At 41.5% G+C, this 18952-nt stretch overlaps 2 protein-coding genes and 1 pseudogene across 2 annotated transcripts; 2 read left to right on the top strand and 1 right to left on the bottom strand.

Moving 5' to 3' along the window:
* The first annotated feature begins 460 nt into the window (after nucleotides 1-460).
* LOC119051571 (hyaluronidase-3-like) lies at nucleotides 461-4354 on the top strand (annotated as a pseudogene).
* Nucleotides 4355-5810: 1456 nt separating this feature from the next.
* Nucleotides 5811-14291, top strand: CSTL1 (cystatin like 1). Its single transcript, XM_037148395.2, has 3 exons — nucleotides 5811-6020; nucleotides 13382-13495; nucleotides 14208-14291. Exons 1-3 carry the CDS (start codon nucleotides 5811-5813, stop codon nucleotides 14289-14291), a joined length of 408 nt encoding a protein of 135 aa, XP_037004290.2.
* Nucleotides 14292-15628: 1337 nt separating this feature from the next.
* On the bottom strand, nucleotides 15629-18485 carry CST11 (cystatin 11). The gene is made up of 3 exons (XM_037148394.2): nucleotides 18261-18485; nucleotides 17541-17645; nucleotides 15629-15712 (listed from the first exon to the last, which is right to left on the bottom strand). The coding sequence occupies exons 1-3, from the start codon at nucleotides 18483-18485 to the stop codon at nucleotides 15629-15631; spliced, it is 414 nt and encodes a 137-aa protein (XP_037004289.2).
* Between the last annotated feature and the right edge of the window lie 467 nt (nucleotides 18486-18952).

Raw genomic sequence — 18952 nt, 5'->3', positions numbered from 1 at the left:
AACTCTCTTCCCCATATCCTGTATCAAGCATCGGCCCGGGGGCCACAACAGCCTTGGTTCTGGCGCAGATCCCAGGGACCTTACCATTACAGCTCATTCTCCTCACTGTCTATTTTTCGATGTTCTCTGCAATTTTTTGCCTCCAATCTTCTTATAAGCTGGAATTCCATTGGCTGTTCACTTTGGTCCTCAGAAGTTCAGCTAGTGTTCCAGTTGGACACAGGGAAAACTGGGCTCCACCCCCATCTACCTCACCGCCATCTTCCCATCCCTAATAAATCCTTCTTTGATGTAATACCTGAGAAAAAACACTATAAGCCTGTCCAGGCAAGAGTTGATGTGCCCTCCCCTTGAGAGAAGTGGCTGCAGGACTTTTATCTTAAGATGTACCCATACTGTTTCTTTTTCTCCACAGGACTATTGTAGTCTGTGTGCATTTGTTCACATCTTCAGCTACAACATGCAGACTCTGCTGGTAGGAGTCTGCCACAGTATGTTACCTGTACTGATTTGCAAGCATTGTTCCAAATTTTCATTCCTGAAATAAAGTCTTCTTGATCATGGTGTATGATTCTTTTGATGTATTACTGTATTTGGTTTGCTAATATTTTGTTGAAGATTTTTGCATCTATGCTCATCAAGGTATTGGCCTATGATTTTTTTGTGTAGCATCTTTATCTGGTTTTGAAATTAGAATAATGCTGAGTAAAATGAACTTCAGTGTCTTCCCTGCTCTTGAATGTTTTCTTCTCCTGAAAAATAGTTTCAGGAGATGTGTTAATTCTTCTTGGAATGTTTGGTAAAACTCAACTGTGAAGCCATCTGGTCCAGGGATTTTGTTTGTTGAGATATTTTTGATTACTGCTTCAATTTCACTAGTTGTCATCTGTCTATTCAGATTCTCTGACTTTCCTGATTTAGCTTTGGGAGTTTGTATGTTTCTAGGAAATTATCCATTTCACTTAGGTTGTCTAATTTTTTGGTATATAGGTTTTTATAATATTTTCTTATAATTCTTTGTGTCAGTTGTTATTTATCCTCTTTCATTTCTGATTTTATTTATTTGGGTCTTCTCTTTTTTTCTTGATGAGTCTGGTTGAAGGTTTGTCAGTTTTGTTTATCTTTTCAAAGAACCAGCTCATTGATCTTTTGTATCATTTTTTTAGATCCCATTTCATTTATTTCTGCTCTGATCTTTATTATTTCTTTCCTTCTACTCACTTTGGGCCTTGTTTGTTGTTCATTTTCAAGTTTCTTTAAGTGTAAAGTTAGATTATTTGAACCTTTTCTTGTTTCTTGAGATAGACCTGTAATGCTATGAATTTCACTCTCAGGACTGCTTTCCCTGTGTCCCACAAATTTTGGGTTGTTATGTTCTCATTTTCATTTGTTTCAAGGTATCTTTAGATGTCTTCTTGGATATCATTGTTGACCTATTCATTGTTTAACCCTTCAGAGGTCACAGCTGATCTGAGAGATATAAACAAACTATTTTCTTAAATATTGTTACATACATTGGGTGCAAAGCAGTCCTGCTTTAGGTTCAAGGTTGTGACTAGCCGCATGTTTGCATGTGATTAATGTTAGGCCATAATGTTTAAATTGTTACTTTGGTTATAATGTGTGTTTTGTTAGAGTGTGTGATATTTGATTATAAATTTTATCTAAGAGATACCACTTATCAAAATATTTTTGCAAGTGTTGTGAAAAGTATTTATGTCTTGAGCATAGCAATATGGATTGCAATGACTGTTACAAATGCTTTGCAAAGCCAACTATTGAAGATTCTGATTAGTTAATGTTAAAGATTTTTTCCTTGTATTTTTAGCAATATCCATGTTTCTGTTATTTGAAAAGAAAAATTTTTAATTTTTGTTTTTATATTTTTTGTTTAATAATTTCCTAGATTGTAACTGAAAATAAATAAAAATCACTTATTTTTACTATGTAAATATAATAAATAAAAATTTGCAGTTTTTAAATTTTTTCTCATTTCAGCACATACTAGTAAAGAATGTGTCTCTTGGATACACATGATCTATACTGTAATTTTTTAAAAGATTTTATTTATTTATCTTTAGAGGGGAAGGGAAGGAGAGAGGGAGAGAAATATCAATGTATTTCTCCTGGTTGCCTCCTGTGCACCCCTCTCTGGGAACTGGCCTACAACCCAGGCATGTGCCCTGACTGGGAATCGAACTGCGATCATTTGGTTCACAAGCCCGCGCTCAATCCACTGAGCTATACGCCAGCCAGGGCTTATATTGTAATTTTCTTGACTGTGAATTCCCCAGGGTTAATAACATGTTATTTAGCTTTCATGTCTGTGTATGTTTTTCAGTTTTCTTCTTGTGATTGACTTGTAGTTTCATAGCATTGTGGTCAGGCAAGATGTTTGATATGATTTCTCTTAAATTTATTGAGATTTGTGTTTTAACTATAGTCTATCCTCTAAAACATTCCATGTGCATTTGAAAAGTATGTATATTCTGCTTGTTTGGGATGAAATGCTCTGTAGATATTAATTAAATCTATTTAATCTAGTGTATCATTTAAGGTTGTCATGTCCTTATTGATTTTCTGTCTGGAAGATTTGTCCATTAATGTCAATGGGGTATTAAAATCCCCTGCTCTGACTGTATTTCTGTCAATCTCTCCCTTTATGTCTATCAAGATTTGCTTTATATATTTGATATATTTTTAAAAAACTATTTAAGTGAAGCCAGGACACTGAGCATCCTGGGACCCTGCTTCAACATGTCTGTACAGCCTCCTCCCTAAATGCAGTATGTCCATCCTCATTGTTCCCCGTGCCTTTGTCTGGTCTGCACATAAGGTCAAGTGGCTATGCCATCCCTTCGTGCTCTCCCTATGTCTGTGGTTCCCTCCCACAGCCTGCCAATCCACAAGCACTCAGAGTCAATGTCCCAAAGACCCTCGGGGGAAACTGAGGCACAGGATGGAGAGTGCTACCTATTTCTGAGAACCAGGAACCCTGTCTACAGTAGGTTGGGTCAATACTGAAGGTATTAAACCTATGGGGAAACCTAGGGTTCCTGATCTAGAGGTAGAACTTGGAGATTGCTTCCTCCTGGTTGAGGGATATGGTTGCTGCTGCAGAGATGGGCAAATGCAGGTTTCCATTTCTGGGGCTTGACCATGCATCTAGGAGTGGCCCTGGTACTAGGGGTGGCCCTGTGCCTGGGGTGTGGCCATCCCCTATCGTGTGCCCCTGAAGGCTCCTTCTCCATGCTGTGGAATGGACCATCAGTACACTGTAGAGCCCCTTTTGGTGTGCACCTGCCACTGGAGGCCCTGGGTATCACAGTCAACTGTGCCCAGTGTTTCCATGGGCAGAATATCACCACGTCTGTAGAAACCAGCTTGGCTTCTTTCCTACTTTGGGCCCAGGGGAACATCCTTCAAGTTGTGCTCCTTGACCACCACCTAGCATGTGCTGCTTACCAGGGCTTTGCTGGCCTGGCAGTGCTAGGCTGGGAAGAATGGTGTCCACACTGGGCTGGGAACCAGAGCTGCCACCAAACCTATCAGGAAGCCCAAGGGGCTTGGGAACAGTGGGAATTCCCCCACATGGGCCCTCAGGAGCAGCTCCACCAGGCTCGTACTGGCTTTGAACAAGCAACCCATACACTGATGAAGGGCACACTATGGTTGAGCCAGGCACTGCAGCCTCATGGACTCTTGGGATTCTGTCACTTCCCAGCCTGTGGCAGTGGTTGGCATAGTATGGCTTTCATTACATGGGTCACTGCCATCCAGCCACCTATGCCTGCAACATCCAGTACATTGGCTCTGGGCTATCTCCAGCACCTTCTTTTCCAGCATTTACCTCCCACCCAGGCTGCCGTCTGCTCACTGACAGGCATTTGTTTCATATTGCCTGGAGGAGGACTTCCAAGTGGCCTGTGTTGGGCATCCACATCCCCTGCCTGTCCTGGCTTGTGATTAGACTTTCTTCACACATCAGAGATCTGGGAGGTTCCTGTCTCAGGATGATCTTGTGCAGACCACAACACTGGAGGCAGCAGACATGGTATCTTGGGGACACCTGAGTATCTCCAGCTCTGAGGAGAAGTGTTGGCATCTTCATGACTACCTGGTGGACACCCTGGCCCCCTATGTAATTAATGTGACCAGGGTGACCACAGCCTCCAGTCACCAGTGGTGCAGTAGTCATGAGACCTGTGCCTCATGAGACCTAGGGCAGCTGGGAGCCTTTCTGTACCTGCAGCTAGATGGCATCCCTGCAGCTTGGGAGTTCTTCTGCTGCCGCTGTTACTAGTGCTGGGCAGGCTCCACCTGTCAGGAGCCCTGCCCCCAAGCTTGGGCTTGAAGAAATAGCATGAACCCAGGAGTCATCTGCTATAAGCCTCTTGACCCTGCTGCTGTTTCCCAATCCTTGAGGATTCTGTCCTATTCTTGTTCTACTTAGCTTAACCAGTCCTTATACAGATACCCAACTTTCCATGGGATCCCTGGAAAGTGGAAGGGGCCAGAAGAAAACATTTATACTTTTAAAACCAGAGGCCCTCTAAGATCACCTGATTCCTTCTAAAAAGTACTCCCAGGGAGAGAGACAGGGTTCCAGATGGTTAAGGTTGCCAATGCAGGGTTCTGTTTATGCACATCATTTGGTCCATGGAGAGGCAGAAAAAGATCTGTCCAAGGACAGGTGGGCCTTAAGATCTTGGCTAAGGTCTGTAAGTGCTAACTGTTGTCTGTAGTTTGCTTTCATCATAAAGTCACTTTTCCTCTCAAAATTTTTATTTACAGTTGAAATACAATATTACATTTGATTCAGGTGTACAACATAGTTCTTTGACATTTATATAACTTATGAAGTGATCATCCCAGTCAGTCTAGTACTCATCTCATCTGGTACCATATGTAGTTATTCCAATATTATATTAACTATATATCCCATGCTGTACTTACATCCCTGTGACTGTTTTTATAACTGGCAATATATACAATTTAATCCCTCCCCCTCTTTTCACCTATCTCCTCAATCCCCCTCCCATCTGGAAGCCATAAAAACTGCATGATTAACTTCTGAAGAGGTAAGGCTCACAGTGTATTCTTCCATCACAGGTATGTTGGATTTACCTCACAAAGCTCTGCTGGGGTCATACCAAGATAGCCAGAGCCAGTGCCAGGGCTTGCAGGCACAGCGAGATCCAGCAAGCAGAAATCCATGGTGAGTGTGCAGCAGGTGAATAAATAGAACCTCTAGAGAAGCATAGACTAATTGATGGCTGGGTGAGATAGTTAGAACCCAAGGTAACTAAATAGAATGTACCTGATCCTGTTTCATGCCCCTGATTTTTATGTCCCATTTCAAATATCATGTTCTCAATAAGCCTTTCCCCATTCCCACTAATGATGCTCCCATTTGATACAGTAGGTCTGATTGCTTAGCACTATAAAAGTCAATTCTGGGGGATTTTCTCCCTTTTAGCTGTAAAAGTAGTGAGAGCTCTTGCCCATTTTGGCAAGTGTTTAGACATTATGCCTGGCCCATCACCAAAGAATTGAATGGGGGTGGAAAATTACCTGAGAGCAGGATTGGACAGACTCACAGGAAGATCTCCCTGGTTGGTCTTTTGGTCAAATTGTGGGCAGGGCCTTGGAAAGGAGAGGTTTAGGTCTCAGTCTCTGTTTAAATGCAGGCAACTGTCTCCAGGAAATCAGCATTGGTGAAGGCTGACAAGGAACAGTGAGTGAACCTGACCCTGGCATCTCTCTACCCTGGAAGGTGCTGTGAATAGGACATTTTTGAAGCTGCAGAGATGGGAGTTGAATATTGGAGAAACACCCTGCTGCTGCTGTCTGCCCTGATCCTGGCAGCCAAATTTCAAAGGTGGGGAGGCTTCCAGGAGAAGTCCGTGAGCAAGAAAAACATGAATTCAACACTAAAATTCTTCATTGAAAACTACAACAATGTGAGCAATGACATGTACTTATTTCAAATAGACAAGCTACTTCAAAGTCATATGCAGGTTTGTACCTCAGTTTCTCTGAATATGAGCAGTGCCTAATTATTGCCCATTTGGACATGCATAGATGTATTGCGGCCTACAGAGAAAGCCAAGCAATAGTTTCACCCTCTGGGGAGTGTCTTCACTTGGAATGGGAGGGCTTTAGAGTGGTTAAGATCCCTAAGTTTCTTTGACTATCTTCCAGAATGCTAGCTGAAGGAAGTCTGTTACTCTTAGTCTAAAGCAAAAATGTTCCCTGAGCTTCTCTTGTGGAAAGAGTTGCTTTCATTTTGAAGTGAGGTCCTACCAAAGTAAAAGAAAATGGAGATGATTCTGTTTCCTTTAAAAAAATTACAGTTGATATACAATATTATTTTAGTTTCAGGTGCACAGTCCTGCAATTAGACTTTTCTGGGTTTTTTTGTTTGTTTATTATTATTTTTATTGTCATTCAAGTACAGTTGTCTCCATTCCCCACGCCCACCATTACCCTCTGCCCCACCCATACCCCCCTCTTACCCTTGATCCTACCCTTTTTGGCTTTGCCATGTGTCCTTTATACATGTTTCTTGATGGACCTTCCCCTCCCGCCCCCATTATCCATCTCCCCCTTCCCCCTCAGGTTACTGTCAGCTTTTTCTTTATTTCAATGAAGTGACCAACTGATAAATCTAGATTCATCTGACACCATACATAGTTAAGACAACATTTGACTACATTCCCTGTGCTGTAATAAATCTACATTCCCATGACTATTATTCTATAACTATCAATTTGTACTTTTAAATCCCTTTACCTCCTTCACCCATTTCCCCAATCTTTTGCCCATCTGGCCTTCAACAAAATGTTCTCTGTATCTATGAGTCTTTTTCTGCTCTGCTTGTTTATTTATATATTTATTTTTAGGTTCCACACGTAAGTGAAATCATATGGCATTTTTTCCTCTGTCTGAACCATTTCATTTAGTATAGTACCTTCTAGGTCCATTCACATTGTTGCAAAGTGCAAGATTTAATTCTTTTTTATGACTGAATCATATTCCATTATATATAATGGAATATGGTATATATGTATATATATGGTGCATGTGTGTATGTGTGTATATATATATATAATATATATAATGTCTTTTTTTGCATTCATCTAAATGGACACCTAGATTGTTTCCATATCTTGACTATTGTAAATAATGCTGCAATACACATATGGATGTATATTCCTTTTCAATTTAGTGTTTTGGGTTTCTTCCGGTAAATACTCAAAGTAGAGTTGCTGGGTCCTTATTTTCTCTTGCTATAACCATTGTTTTAAAGTGTATTTTGTTTGGTTTAAGTATTACTCCTCAGCCCTTTTTGTTTTGTTTTGTTTCCAATTTTATGAAATATCTTTTTCCTTCTTTTCACTTTCAGTCTATGTGTCTTTTGATTTGAAGTGAATTCCCGACACACATATTGCATATGTAAAGGTCTTGTTTTGTTATCCATTGAGTAACCATGCATCTTTTGATTGGAAAATTTAATGTTTGCATTTAAAGTAACTTGATAATATATATTTAATGTCATTTTATTATTGATATTTTAAATATTTTTCTCTTTTTCTTCTTAAAGAAGATCCTATAACTTTTCTTGTAATACTGGTTTGGTGGTGGTATTTAGCTTTTGTTTTTTCCTCTGGGAAGCTCTTATCTGTCCTTCAATTTCACATGATAGCTTTTCTGGGTGGAGTAATCTTGGTTGTAGTTCTTTGCTTTTTCCTTTGAATATTTTGTGCCAATCCCTTCTGGCCTGCAAAGTTTCTGTTGCTAAATAACATAACAGTCTTATGGGAGCTCCCATGTAGGTAATTAACTGCTTTTCTTTTGCTGCTTCTAAGATTCTCGGTGTCTTTAACTTTTGACATTTTAATTATGATGTTTTTTGGTGTGGGACTCTCTGGATTCATCTTATGTAGTACTCTCTGTTTTCTGATTTGTATGCCTATTTCCTTTACTGAGTTGGGGAAGTTTTCCATTATCATGTTTTAAAATAGTTTTTGATTTCTTGCTGTTTCTCTTCTCCTGGCACCCCTAAGATGCAAAAGTTGGTATGCTTGAAGTTGTTCCAAGGGCTCCTTACACTATCCTTAATCTTTGGGGTTCTTTCTTTTTTCTTTTTGCTGTTCTTATTTGGCTGTCTTTTGCTTTCTTATAGGCCACATTGCTGATTTAATACTCTGCTTCATCTACTCTACTGTTATATTCCTCTAATTTATTCATTTCATTGAGTGCATTCTTCACTTCTAGTTATTTTTAATGGTTTTCCTTTCCTTTTTAATGCTGTTTAAGTTCTCACTAAGTTTCTTCAGAATCCTTATTCATTTTTCAAAAATTTATTTTTCCAGAAATTCATGCTGCTCTTTAATTTGGGCTGTTTCTTTGTGTCCTCATTTTTTGTTTCTTCCCTGTGTTTTTTTTTTTTTGTATTAGGTCAAACTGCAATGTCTCTGGGATTTGGTAGAGTGGCCTAATGTAGGAGGTGTCTCATAGGGTCCAGTGGAACAGCCTCCCCAGTCACTTGAGCTGGGTGTACTGTGTGCACCCTGTGTGGGCTGTGTGCACTGTCTTGTAGTTGAGCCTTGATTGCCATCGGCATGTCACTGGGAGTGACTGACCCCCAGGTCAATCAGCTGCAAGTACCAGCTGTAATTACAGTGGAGGAGCTGCTGTGTGGGGGCCAACCCCACAGATCAGGATTTTCTTCAGTGGGTCTTTGGTGCGTTCCAAATCTGACCTTTGTGTCATTTGTAAAGGTGGTTGGGTTGTAACCACCTGTAAATGCGGTTGGGTCTAAAGCTGTCTACCCAGTGCATTGGCTCTGGGGATTCCCAGGTGGAGCAAGGTCAGCTGCTACCTATGCTCTGCCTGGGGCCACCCAGTGTAAGCCACAGAGTGATCTGCAGATAGCTGCTATTTGTGCTGAGTTTGGGGCCACTTAGCAGATGTATGTGGTCCACAGTGACCAGATACTGCTTTACTTGTGAGATTTTAGGAAAGTCTGAAGCATGAACCAAGAGAGGCCATTTGTATGGAAAAGCCACTGGAAACAGCTTTGGTGGGCCCAAAAATTAAGTAGGACAAGGTCTTAGGGAACCACCAGTGTTAGCCAGGTTGATGGTGACTCAGGTATGATGTTCATCTGCAGGCTCTGTGTGGGGAGGTCTCAGCAAAGGAACAATGGAATCTTCCAGTACTTTTTCAAAACATTATTTATTTATTTGTTTGTTTATTTAAGACAGGTGAAGGGAGGGGGAAAGACAGGGAGAGAAGTGTCAGTATGTGGTTGCCTCATGCATCCTCTAACCAAGGACCTGGCCTGCAACCTAGGCATATGTTCTTGCCTGGGAATTGAACCAATGACCCTTTGGTTTGCATGCCAGTGCTCAATCCACTGAGCCACACCAGCCAGGGCTCTGCCAGTACTTTTGTGTAGCAAAAACCTGCCCTTCTAGTCCTAATTCTAAAACCAGACAATTCAGTTCTTCCCTGTATGTTCCTGGTGCCTTTCAAGCTGCTACCCCAGTTTGGAAGCTCTGAGCAAGTGAGTTCTTATAAGCCTTCATGGGCCCTTTAAGAAGAATGCCTGGGACTCTAGAATCCCTCCATCTCCCTCAGACAAAATCCCTGCTGGTTTTCACAGTAAGAAGTTCACAGGGGACTTCTCTTCCTGGCACTGAAACTCTGGGCTGGGGAGACTGGTGTGGAGCTGGGACGCCTGGCTCCTCAAGGGGATCTCTGCAGCCAAGATTTTTAACTGCAACACATGGGTGTGGCACCAGTCCATTTTGCACCTCCGCCCCTCTTACAAGTCTTGATGTGGCTTCTTCTTTATATATTTAGTTATAGGACTTCTGTCTAGCTAGATTTCAGGCATTCTGAATAATAATTGTTCTGTAATTTAGTTGTAACTTTGATGTAATTGTGGGAAGTTTCGAGTACCTGCACCACCATATTGACCAGAACATTTTTAAAGATTTTATTTATTTATTTTAGACAGGGGAAAGGAGGGAGGAAGGGAGGGACAGAAACATCAATGTGTGGGTGGCTTTTACATGCCCCCACTGCCCACCCAACCAAGGACCTGGCCTGCAACCCAGGCATGTGCCCTGAACTGAGAATCAAACCAGTGACCCTTCAGTTTGTAGGCCAGCACTCGATCCACTGAGCCACACCAGCCAGGAAAGTTTTTGTTTTCTTTAACAGCCTGAAATATATAATGTTCTCTGTAGGTTCCTCTCAACAATAATATTTCAATGTCCAGGGTTAGAAAATCTAAGTCTGGAGTTTCTAGCTTTGTTCTACAGAAACCTGGAATTATACAGAGGGTTTTTGGCAGGACAAAACTGCGGTGGGGAGGTAAGGGCTAGTCTTCAGTCAGATCATCTCATTTATTTTGTATATAACAGTTTTTGATATCTATTGAAGGATGATAGAGAAGGGAAAAGCTGTTTGAAACCCACTTTTTTTGTCCAACTTCCCCTAAAGGTCAGATAGGAATGTTAAAAACACAAATTTTAACTTTCATGGTTGAAAGTAAAAAAATGCTAGCCAAAATGGAAATGCAATCTTGGGATATGAATTCTAATCCACCAGCAGATGGCTTGGTGGAAAAAACAGATATATCTCTTGTTTTGGAGTTTGCAAGCACTTTTACATATCAAGTGAGATGTACACCTTCTGAAAGAATTTCCATTAGCTATAGGCTATTATTGTGTTGGCTTTGTCATTTTTAAATTTGGATTAAGTCCACAAGACAGGCCTCCTTGGGTTGTCAGTTTATACTTGGAAAGACTAGAACAAGGGAAAAGAGGTCAGTTACCCTGACTAAATGTTAGGTATTGCACTAATCAACAAAAGGAACAAGCAAGAAAACTATAAGGAGAAACACTGAAATAAACAACAAACTAACAGTAACCAGAGGGGAGGGGAGAGAGGGTTAATAGGGGAAAATAGCAGAAGGTCCATCAAGGAACATGTATAAAGGACACATGGACAAAGCCAAAGGGGGTTGTGTCAAAGGTGGGAGGCAGGGGTGAGTGGGGTGGGGTGCCGTGGTGGGGTGAAAATGGAGACAATTGTACTTGAACAACAATAATAATTTTTTTTTTTTTAAATCTGGCAGCACACTAGGCTGCTTCTTGTGTCACACTGGTTGAAAACTGCTGGACTAGAAAAGGGCAATGGTAACGAGAGAGAACTGCCAGGGCAGGGGTCATAGAGGAGTGGGCAGTATTAATGAGACATAAATGAATAGGCATCATATTCACAATGCAGGTTGGCATTAGTGAGTTCTTTCTCAGTAAGAACTTGCCACAAAATGACAGCTCAAGGCTGAGAACATTGAGGTGAATTGGCCACAAGGTGGCAGCACTTGACCAAAATTATTGTGGAAGCTGCCTTGTTCTAATCTCAAGTATAAACTGACAACCCTAGGAGGCCTGTCTTGTGTACCCAATCCAGTGTCATTAACAGTTACCTCTGGAATAGTTGTTTGCAGGTAAACTTTTGATATCATTCAAATGAATTAACTGACAGAATAAATATACCCCCTGGCAGCTAGGTGATCTGGACAAAGATTCTTGGGCATCCCCACACCTACGACAGCATGACTGTGTTTGTACTAATATTCTATAGTGGGATATAGGAGTTGGGCATCTTCTGGGTTTGACATCCAGATTATTCTAATTGTGGGATTTTGGTCAAGTGCCATTCATATTTTTCAGGCCTCAGTTTCCTCATCTGTAAAGTAGTCAGGATAAGAGTGAAGCCGTACTTATGAATTATTGTGCTTATTTCTATTGTTATTTAACAGTCAAGTCTAATAATGAATAAGAAAACACTACAATCACTAGAATGTTAGTTAAATTAATGGCTAGTGTTTTAATTTCTTTATACATACAGAATGTCAGTGTGACAGTGTTTGGCTTAAGCCTTATAAGATCCCAAAGCCTGGATAGAAGTGTCCCTTGATAAATAACTCAGGAGCCCTGTTTCGTGTTTTTTGTTGTTGTTGTTGGATGCAGGGACCAGGATGGTGGCACTACCCTCAGGCCTCCTCCCCCAGCCATACTGTACACCTTGAGGTTTTTTAGGGGGCATTGTCCTCCCAGATGCACTGTGAGCAGTCTCTCCCTCTATCACCACTTCAGAGAGCACAAGCCTTTATATGTTATTTGGCCACTGCATTTGGACAAAGAAGCACTTCAAGGAGATTCTCTTGTCACCAGGCAGAACTCTCTAGTCCACACAGTTATTGGAAATCCAGTCCAGTTTCCAACACAAACCATTTGTTAGTTTTACTTCTGGGTGTGGAAGTTTCCTGCCACCAAGGGTTTTCCCAGTCTTCTGCCCTCACATCATCAGATCTTGCACTGGAACATGAGTACAGGAAGACAAATCACAAGAAGTAGCTCCGGTATGCATTCTTCATGTTTTACATATTCACTATTTGTATACATCATGGGAGGAAACTGGCACTATTTTCTTCATTTTCTAGATGAGGAAAGTGAGACCCCGGTAGGTAGAAAGACCTGCCCAGGGTGATAGACCTGCCCAGGGTGATAGAGTAAAGCCAAAACTTGAACACAGTTGTTTTGTCTTTTGTTTTGACACTCTCCCAGTTCCCTTGCTGCTTCAGAGTAATGTTTCTGATACGTGCTGAAATATTTAATAATTTGTGATTACTTATTTACTTTGAAATATATTTTGTGCTTTCAGTGAAATACGTGCTTCTCTTAGCCCATGTAATAACTTCTAGAACAGGATTATCTATACTCTGCAAGTGGGGAAACCAAGGCTGCTAGGCACTTGCTCAAGGTCACAGCATTAGTGTATGAGGAACACGTGCTCCAAATCAGTTCACTATCTAAGCTTATATTTTGAGCTGTGTTTCTCACTGCCTCCCACTGGGTTGGTTGGAAAGGAGAGTAGGAAGGACGGACATGGGTGAAGGGACCGGTGGAGCAGAGGGGAAAGACACTGCTGGCTGTATGCATTGTGAGGACTATGTGTACAGATCTGGGGGTGCTCTGGCACTACCAGGCAGCCAAGCTTAATGTGTTGCTTCTCTTCTTGAGGATGCACAAGGGACAGGTGAGACCCATTTGTGGCTGCATCAGCGGAACCAGTGCAAAGGAATGGTTTGTGCATATGTTGGGCACTGACAGAGGCCTTGGTGCCACTGCACACCTTCCAGCAAGAGGCAGAGGAGAGAGCCATGCTTTAGTGGATGAACCAGACACAAGGACTGTGGCTCCTGAGGCTTCACTCTCCATCTTAGCTTTTCCTGAAGAGATCCAGCAACTGGATGCTTTGAGTCAGAACTGACAGTGCTATTGGTTTTTGGTAGCTGACAACAGGAGTGGAGTATCTGGTCACCGTGAAGATTAGCCGGACCAAGTGCAGGAAGAACAGCACAAAAAGTCGTTCATGCCCCATTCAAAGCGGGAAGAATTTGAAAAAGGTGTGTGGTGGTAGTCATCTGAGAAGGGATTCCTAATCAAGGGGAAAAACTAAAACATTTAAAAGTTAACACAAATTGGACATGGACAGCTTCTCCATCTGTATGGGTTGGAGCAGAGCAAGACCACAGTCCTAGGGCTGCTGATGCCATCTGAGGTGCTAGGGTAGGAGGAAGCCTCTCTAATTGGACAGTTCCCCCACCTCTAGGCTAGCACAGGCTGGTCCCAGGCCTCGAGATCTCCTTGCCCAGTACTGGCCTTCAGTGGAAGCAGCATTTTCTTTCCTTGGAGACCTCGTTCTGATCGTGACTTGTACTCTCAAAGTCCCTGAGGATTGTCTCATTGCTTCCTTGTCTACCAGAATCTGGCCATTCTTTTCCTAGTTTCTCTTGGTGGCACCACCTTAGGGCAAATATGTGGCTCTCCCTATTCTTGGGTGCAAGTGTAGGAGGACTGGGGCTCTTAAGATATGTCTGCTTCAAGTCCCAAGTAGCTGGGCAGAGGGAGCCCAAGGTGATATTCCTGTTTTGGGCCTGGCACCCCCTTTGCTGCCACCACATGATTGTGAGCAGACTCTCCCCACCCACATTGTCAGTGTGCAGGTTCAATGATGGTTCTAAACTCCTCAGTGAGGGCCTCAGGGGGTCAGGAACTTTTCGTTTACCCTCAAAAAATATCCTCCTGAAAGCTGAATTTGACTTTCTCCTTCCACAGAGTTTCATTTGCAATTTTTTGATGTACACTGTACCCTGGATGAACTATTACCAACTTTGGAACAACTCCTGTCTGGAGGCCTAAATATGTTCGTGCAAAAATCCTTGATGAAACCTTAGATGGGTGTGCTGTGCACTTTCTATTATAGACTTCTGGAAGTACGTCATTGCCCTCAGACAGATTTTGCAACACACACATTCACACTCTCACACTCACATACAAACACACACAAACACACAAATTCACATTCACTCACACTCTTACACTCACTCAGTGGTCTTTAGGGGGCTGGTTCAATTTGAGCAAGAAGGTTGTTAAGTCTCTGGGGGAATCTCATAATTGTTGCTACTTCAGCACATCCTGACCTCTGGCCTGAGCTTGGGGAAGCTCTGTTTCTTCCCCATGTACATACAACTCTGTGACTGACACATGTATTTTGAGTGTGTCCAAGGTCTTCATTACCAACCCCCCAGGATCAGCAATTCACTAGAAGGATTCCCAGGACTCAGCATAGAGTCCTACTAATAGCTGTGATTCATTGCTGTCATTCATTACATTGAAAAGACACAGAATAAGCTTGGCAAAAGGAGGAATTAGAGTGGAGAGATGAGCCTGGTGACTTTGTTTAAAATCCTGAATCATGCTGTTGGGTGGATGATGTTTATTCTCCATTGCTAATGTGCCATCCATGAAAGAGGAGACCATTAACATAGCATTCTTGATTTCTCCAATAATTTCTTTCCTGGAGGAATTAACCTAATTGGTCTAATTTGGAGGAAAATGTGGACATTATAGCCCAGGTCCTACTCCTTCCCACTGGGGGCACACATTTTTTTGGCAACTTTGGGAGAGTAATCTCTTTGTGAAGAGACCTGCTCTGGTCCAGTGTTGCTAATGCTGGGGCTGTAAGTCTAATTTTAGAGTTTTGTATTAGAAAGTGCAGTTGCCTATAAAAATAAGGCACATCTCCCAAGATCAACAAAGTCCTTATCAGCAACACGGGCCCCTTATCTTTTTTATTTACTTATTTATTTCTCAATGTTTTGTCAATATCTATTGTCTATTCAGTTAAGTAACTTAGAGCTTCTTTTCTACTCTGTTTCTTCTGCTTTTCTCTGTTTTGTTTTAAAATCTAAAGAATTTTAATTGATGTGAGGATTGGGTTGAAGTTCTGCTATCATGCAGATTATATAGGCTATAAAGCCAGGAATTATTCATGTCACCTCATTTGACCCCAAAACTGCCCTGGCCCAGAGGATCTTCAGATTATATTATTATGAACTGAAGAGTTTGTGGGGGAAAGTGGAATTATACACATTAAGAGAAGAGGTAAAAAAAAACATTTATTTTCCATACTGAGAATCACTGCTGTTACAGGATATTTTCACCTGTAGTGACCGTAGGGGTTTGCTCCAGGACATCTAGACATTGGTGCAATTTTTGTTTAGAATTTTGTACTTTTCAAACCAGGGAACAACAAACACTGAGAAAAAGCACTCAATTTGCTAAAAAACAAAAACAAAACAATATTTTAGAAAGATAACATGCAAAGTGAAAATTTTAAAGGGGAAAGGAGAGGAATAACACTGTGGGTGGGGAAAATGACACCACCTCACTTCCTATTCAGATATAGTTTGATCTTTATTTTGATTTTAATTACTTAATAGTATTGTGGCTGAGATCATCCCAGAAAATGTCCTCTATTTATATTTAAATTTAGAGATTATAAATAAAGTGTCTACCCCTCACATATTCACTGAGGCTTCATTCATTTATTCACCCATCCATGCATCCATCCATACTCTCACCCTTCTCCATCCTTATTTCCATCCTTCTAGCCTTCCTTTATTTTACCTTCTTTTCACCCAATCTACCCATCTTTCCTTCTTTCATCCCATTCTCATTTGTCCATCAATACACTCATTCATCACATCCTTTCCTTCCCTTGTCCCTACCCTCTTTCAAGATTTTCTTTTTCTTTTTCACTCCCCTCTTTACCCATGATGAAAAATCCCCATGATAATAAATAAATTTTACATATTATCATTTTTAGTGTCATTTTGTTCTCTTGCTCTTTATTGAAAAGTCCAGGGTGGGGAATGGGAGTGGTGATGGGAAACTTAACTATAGGAGTGGGTACAAGTAGGTTTATCATTGCAATACAAATAAATAATGAAACAATTAATAAATACAATAATAAGCTGTGTTTTACATACTCACAATTGTAAACCTATTTTTACCCACTCCCCTGTATTTACTTTTTTCTAAATTAAAAATCAGAGTACTAATTCTACCCACTAAATATGTCACATCAATAAGATCCTCTAATGTTACTGTACTGCTATCTTTAGTTACTTTTCCCATAGATTTACTGGTCTTCTCCAGAGAAGAATTATTCGTGAAGAAAGTGTGAAGGAGATCATGAGAACATGTTTCTATTCTGAGAACATTTAGGCCACTATATCTAGGCTTGTCATATAAATTATGAACCAGGACATGTTGTAGTAAATGGGGATAACATTAATGATGTCACTAAAAAGCTAGGTGTAAATCAGGAGTATTCCAGGCAGTGTGTGGCATATGGTCATCCTTATTTTAACTTATTTGGGTAAAGTGAAGTGATGTGCAGAGCATGTAGGCATTGAGACCTTCAAGGCCCCTATGCACATGGGCCCATCCTTACTGTGCACACTGCAGGCCTCTATGCATGATGGTCCAGCCAGCCTCCCTTGGATATAACAACACTGGGTGGGAATGAAGGTGTAGGGAATGAAGCCACAGTTGGGAGAGATGGCTCCTCAGCAGATCATACACATACAGGTTTGACCTCCCCTACCCATACCCACCCCTACCACCAGTTAAACTATCTCTGAACTCATTTTTCTGATTCCTCCTCCCTTTTTGTCTCAACACTCCTGGATGAAAGGAACAGAGGCCAGTAGCCCAGTGATTGTGTATTAACATCAGGCTGATAGTCAGATATTCATCTGGGCACACCAGCAAGGTCCCACTGGCTGCTAAAATATTGTTAATTAACTACTTCCCTGAACCCCAGAGTGTTTCACTGAAGCTCAGCCACTTAACTCCTCCCTCTAAATCCTATAAACCTCCCCATTATTTTTCCAGCAACAAAGGATCAGTGTCTGCCAGACAGGATCTGTGTCACTTCCACCTTCACTGTTCTGTATTGAGAAAGCAGGTGTTTGTTATCCTGCATTCTTTCTTAAGTAAGCTTAAATATATCCCCAACAATTCTACCTAGCATCATTCTAAAACCACAGAAAAAATATTAAAAATGAATTCTTTCTGAGTTAATGTGCTTTCACAAAGTACCTTGTAAAGCTCCCCTTCTTGAAAGGTGCAGTTTTTGGTCTCCAGCCTTTGACAAGTGGTCCGCTGCATCTCTAAGTTCATGTGATACTCCATGTGGTCCGTAATCTGTGGGAATAAAGTGACGAGGAGATAAAAGAATTTATTCTTCTTCTTCATAACTTCTGGGGGTGGGAAAAGTAAAGGATCCCATCCTGGACAAAATGATGGAGCTGTTCTTTAATTATCTGATTCTCTTACCTTCTTTTTCTACTAGAGGAGAAATCACTAGAAACCACTTCATGGACAAAGCCATTTATTAAAGAACCCAAATTATGCCAATTATTCTGGTATAGGATCTGTATACATTGTTTATAAAGAGATGGAGAGTGAATATTTAAGCTTTGCAAGCCCTGCCCTTAGTTACAAGTACTCAATTCTGCAATTGCAGTGTAAAAGCAGCCTCACATAATATGATACACATGGTGTGACTTGGAGCCTATGAAACAATTTAAAGAAGAAACAGCAGGCAGATTTGGCCCTTGGGCCACAATATACTGACCCCTCGTATTTAGCATCAATTAGGTGACTTAACTTTATCTCCTCCAGTGAATTTATGTTTCTCTTCAGATGCCCACTTCACACTAAAAGATGCTGAATGACATAGGAGTGGGCTTGCCACAGAGTGCCAGCAGTCCGCTGACATAAATGCATGATGAAGAGTGGGGAGAGGAACTCACTTACCAGCTTTTTGACCTTCAGGACTCGCACAATCCGGAAGCTGTACTTGTCATTACTTTCCCTGTTGAACTCGTTGGTCACGAACTGCATGGTGGCTATCACATAGGTTTCTGATGCAGGTACTTCTTGGACACTCATAAAGGTTTTCCTTTTTACTTGGTAACTGAGGGCCACCAGGGCTACCAGAATGACTAGTAGAAACTGTGGGGCCTTCCAGGGTCTGGCCATTGTCCCTCAGCTGTAAAAGAATAGGAAGAGCCCCCTCCACGTCCTGACAGGGGGCTATTGGTTCTCACTGATGGTTACTGTTCTGGCCAGATTTAAGCCAGTCTGTGTTGGATACCCACAGAGCTCCTCCCCCCGCCCTCTTCATTTGTAGCTGAACCTGATGAATGGGAGATTTTGAAATGGTTGGAAAGTTTACTTCCATTTCCTCTCATCTTGTTCATGTCTCACAGACTACACTCATGCAAACACCCATCTCTTTCCTCTTAGGGGTTGCTCTCTCAGCAACACCCCCTGCTTCTTCTGCTGTTCCAGCATTATTTGGGTGGAAGCCAGGCCAGGGGCCTTGGTTCACTGAACTCACCTCAACTAGCATTGTGAAAGGTCTAGAGTGACAGGAAGTGATATAGACATAGGGGACACTGGATCTTAGGGCAGTGGTCCATGAACAGGTGAGTGGGTGAATACCA

This window comes from Artibeus jamaicensis, unplaced genomic scaffold (assembly GCF_021234435.1).
Source record: "Artibeus jamaicensis isolate MK-2021 breed Jamaican fruit bat unplaced genomic scaffold, CSHL_Jam_final contig_320, whole genome shotgun sequence".
Classification (NCBI taxonomy): Eukaryota; Metazoa; Chordata; class Mammalia; order Chiroptera; family Phyllostomidae; genus Artibeus; species Artibeus jamaicensis.
Note: the sequence above shows the minus strand (reverse complement) of the source record. Positions and strands in the feature narration are given on the sequence as shown.